The 4,123-nt window shown below is 33.9% G+C and overlaps 1 protein-coding gene across 1 annotated transcript in view; it reads left to right on the top strand.

Annotated features, from left to right (window-relative positions):
• The window catches only part of LOC106467285 (glutamyl aminopeptidase-like), a gene marked incomplete at its 3' end in the record, with an annotated part of 64,929 nt that overhangs the window by 24,277 nt on the left and 36,529 nt on the right, over positions 1-4,123 (top strand). The window contains 3 exon segments of the mRNA XM_013927621.2: positions 3,411-3,462; positions 3,465-3,588; positions 3,769-3,848. Of these exon segments, the coding sequence (XP_013783075.2) occupies positions 3,411-3,462; positions 3,465-3,588; positions 3,769-3,848 (256 nt within the window).

Raw genomic sequence — 4,123 nt, 5'->3', positions numbered from 1 at the left:
CAGTGTAAGACTAGAGGATAGGCAGCTAGTTATCACCACCCACTGTCAACTCTTGGGCTACTCTTTTACCAACGAATAGTGGGATTGATCGTCACTTTATAACGTCCCCACGGCTGAAAGGGTGAGCATGTTTAGTTTGACGGGGATTAGAACCCGTGACCCGCAGATTGCGAGCGAGTCGAGCGCCCTAACCACCACGTTGTAGGTACTCCAGGCCATGTTTGAACATCTACAAACAAATCAAGTACGCATGCGTGGACAAAGAGATAAAAAAACCATTAGATTTAAAGCTCCCAGACGAGTCTTATGCCTTTTGAATGACCTATTTTACATATGGCCAAAACAAATCTTTTTAGCTGTTCTAAGAAAATCCAGTTATTTCTGAGCTTAGTGACCGATTTAATCAAAGTTATAGAGAAATAAAAAGAAAATCAAAGCAGACGTAATTTAAACCAAAATAATTCAATTACTAGTTGAACACAAAGCTCTGTTAACACACAAATGCTAGTTCAGTTATGTGCATGTTTATTGGCAGTGATCACAAAATTAAACAAAAAACAACAACAAAAAAAAAAGAACGTTAATCGTTTAATACAGAAATGTTTAGTGGTCTTCTACTTGTAGGTGTGTCTGATCCATCAACACTTTTTTTTTCGTTGTGTCACATGTGTGTTACTAAGCTATAAGTGTCTCTCACATAAACTCGGATCGTGAGAACAGCAGCAAGATAAATATTATTATCCCTTTAGGCACTTGTAAGCTTTTAAGTAGTTGGGTTGCAGGATAAATGCCCTTTTGGTACAATTTGTTTGGTCAGTGTTGTTGAACAACAATAGATATGTTCCTGATACAGTTTTGACTCGATATTATAATACAAGCTTGTTGCATATACGTATAGTTTATTATTTTACACTTTTTTTACTATAAATAAAATAAGAAGGAATCGTCAATAGCCGCGGCACTTGAAATTCTTTTAGGTAGGATTAGAATAAATTAATCTATGAGACATTTTTATCCTTTCTATTAGCTATATTTTTGTGCGCCAGAAATACCAAGCGTGGGGCGCGCATATACCCGATTCGACTTTATTACTCATCAAGATCTCTACCAGCCTACCTACAAATTAAAATTCTTTTAGGCAGGATTAAAGTAAATTAATCTATGAGACCTTGGGCGTGATCAAATACATTAATCGAAAGGGTTTGGCCTCCTGAGTCCAAAACTATAATTAGATTTCAAATCGGTCAAGAGATGGCGGAGATATGAGCTAAAAGTTTGTACTTGAAAAAACAAATAAAAAACAAACAAATGCAGATATGTTTTATGAGCCATTATGCCGCGGCTGAAAATAACACTATTGATTATAAATTTTATCAGACCATATCAAATCCATTCAATCAGGATAAATTATTCACCATCACAGGCCTTTAACTATCTAATGGTACAGAAAAAATATTTTACCAGTGTTTTACAAACTTTAAATAGCGCAAGTGACAACAGCAAAATCACCATTTTCTTTACCTATTTTTAATAACTTTTTAGAATGCTTGTAAGGAGTGAGTAAATACGAGAGCAATAAAAAAAAGCTTTAACAGCAAAGTGATAGTTGGTTAGGTTATCTTCGTCATCTCCAACTCTTCCGTCGTTACTTTGGGCTCTTCCGCCAAAACGTCCCTCCTCAGCCACTAGTATGTTCCCCACAGTTTGGAGAACACTGTCTTAAATTATTAGTTTCAGGTTTTTATTTTAAGTAATTGTGAAATTAGTACACGTATTATTGTTGCTTAATCAACACACACACCTCTATTGCTTAAATATCCTAAGATCTTAACCCTCTTCCTGCTTTAGGTTACTTAATGGTTTTTATGGATTCGTTTATTTGACTACTTATCCAAATAGGTATGAGTGAAGGATATTCTTCTAGTATTATTGAAAGAATGAAATGGAGTTTTACCAACTAAAATTCCTGAATATCCTATCATCATTCACATGCGCTTTGGACGTCACACGTGCTGCTTTTATGAAGCTTTCTTTTAATCTCATATGTTGAACCAAAACAACCAGTTCCTATTGCCGCGTTCACGAGCATCGGCTGTATATCACATAAATGTAGCTGTGAATCACAATGACACTCAGGCGCTTAATATTATGTCCTGTGAATTACATGTGATGTACAGGACAGAGATAGGGTTAAACACTCATCACATGAGAACGTTGTTTTATAACATTAAAATAAGAAAATACTACGATATGTCACCCGTATGTGGACCGTTGTTGCTAGGTGACGTTGTTTATCGAATCTGTACTCTAACTACTGTTAGCATTGTTCCAACAACAAAATAGAAAGCTTGCAAAAAATATAAAATCCATATAATTATTTCGTGGGATAAATATCCTAGATTTTTTTTATTAACTGAAAACTTGTTTACTTAATATACAGACGTATTGTCATATCACATATCACCATATTTTACTTAATCACCCCGATTTTTTATTATTTAACTATTGTAATATTATATTGTTAAATTGTTACATTATCTCTTTGTTTAACTACGATCTGATCGCGTTGTGAAGCCATATCACTGAGGTGGTTTGAATGCCCACATTACTAACAGATATAACGTAATTCGTGGTTGCGTTTCCTCTGTAAATGCAATATCTACAAAAAAAAAAAAGAGGGTTGAAGAAACTATAGTACAGTAATATATTCAACGATATGAATATACATTTCAAACGTCATACACATTTATTACAAACCACAATTCCAATAGTTTGTTGGTTTGGTTGTTTTTAGAGCAAACCCACATTTAGCTGTCTGCTGTGTCCACCGCGGGGAATCGAACACCGGATTTGAGTTTTCTAAGTTCCCAAACTTACCACTTTCCTACCGGAGGTCATTACGATGGACTTTTTCTTCAATTTGCTGCAGTATTTTGTTGTTATAAGGGTAGAGAAATATTCGAAACCGATCTAACTCAATAATAAGTGGCAATTACAATAATAGATTGGACCTTGCGTTTCTCTCTCATCGAAATTAACAGTTTTGGTGTCGAGAGACAAAAACAAAATACAGCTTTCATCTGAAGGTGCTGTGTTTCTGGAATAACTATGTAGAAAATAGATTTGTAGTTATAACTTGAAATAAGATACGTGAGAAACATTTAAAAGTACACATTGTTAAAGATAATAAATTTTATGGTGAACAAACAAATATGCTGTAAAACAAAACGATCGTCTTATACATCTGGTGTGCCGTTTGCAATCACTAGTTTGGCGAAACTTCACGTGTTCTTATCCATTCAAAAGTTTTCGTACAATAATTGAAATATTAAGTAGGGAATATATTTCCACCAGAGTCGAAACTAAATATATATATAAAAAAACATTAACATGTGTTTTTCACTATATAGACCCTTCCAGTAGATTACAACATGCAAGAATCATGGACACGTGGACTAAGCAGATGGGTTACCCATACATCACCGTCAGGCGTAGTCCTGTGAACAGGAATCGTGTGAAAATCAGACAGCAGCGCTACCTGATGGATCCCGAGGCAGCAGAAGAGCATAAAAGCGATTCGCCTTACGGGTGTGTAGATAAGTCTGTTTTCTTCATTCAGTGTCCAGAACGACCATTTATGTTTCACTATTGTAATTAGGGCTTAGTTAAGAAAATAAACAGAACTTAGAAAAAATAGCGTTTGCATATAGTAGAGCAAAATAAGATAAATTCCTAAAACGTTAAGTTTCTTGTTAATCTCATTTCCAGTTACGTATGGGATGTGCCATTGAGCTACGTAACTTCAAAAGGAGACACAAAACTTATTTGGATTCACAACTCTTCATCTGGTATGTTCATTCTTGATTCATATTTGAAACGATTTTTACAAATAGCAGATACTAAGAGAAAGTTAATTTTATTAAACAAGTATTTTTAAATGTAAATAAACTAAAACTTAAAAAAAATCATAACTATTTAGTTTTCTTAATCGTTTGTTAGCTTTGGGAACATTTTTATTTTTCAAATGTAAGTTAGCTAAATATTCAATAAATTTTTAGTGTTTTTTTTTTAATACGACCTCTAATATATATTATAACGTTCGTAAATAAATAAAATTTCAGAG

Source organism: Limulus polyphemus, unplaced genomic scaffold (assembly GCF_000517525.1).
Source record: "Limulus polyphemus unplaced genomic scaffold, Limulus_polyphemus-2.1.2 Scaffold2555, whole genome shotgun sequence".
Taxonomy (NCBI): Eukaryota; Metazoa; Arthropoda; class Merostomata; order Xiphosura; family Limulidae; genus Limulus; species Limulus polyphemus.
The sequence above is the reverse complement of the archived record's forward strand: the minus strand, read 5'-3'. Positions and strand labels throughout refer to the sequence as shown.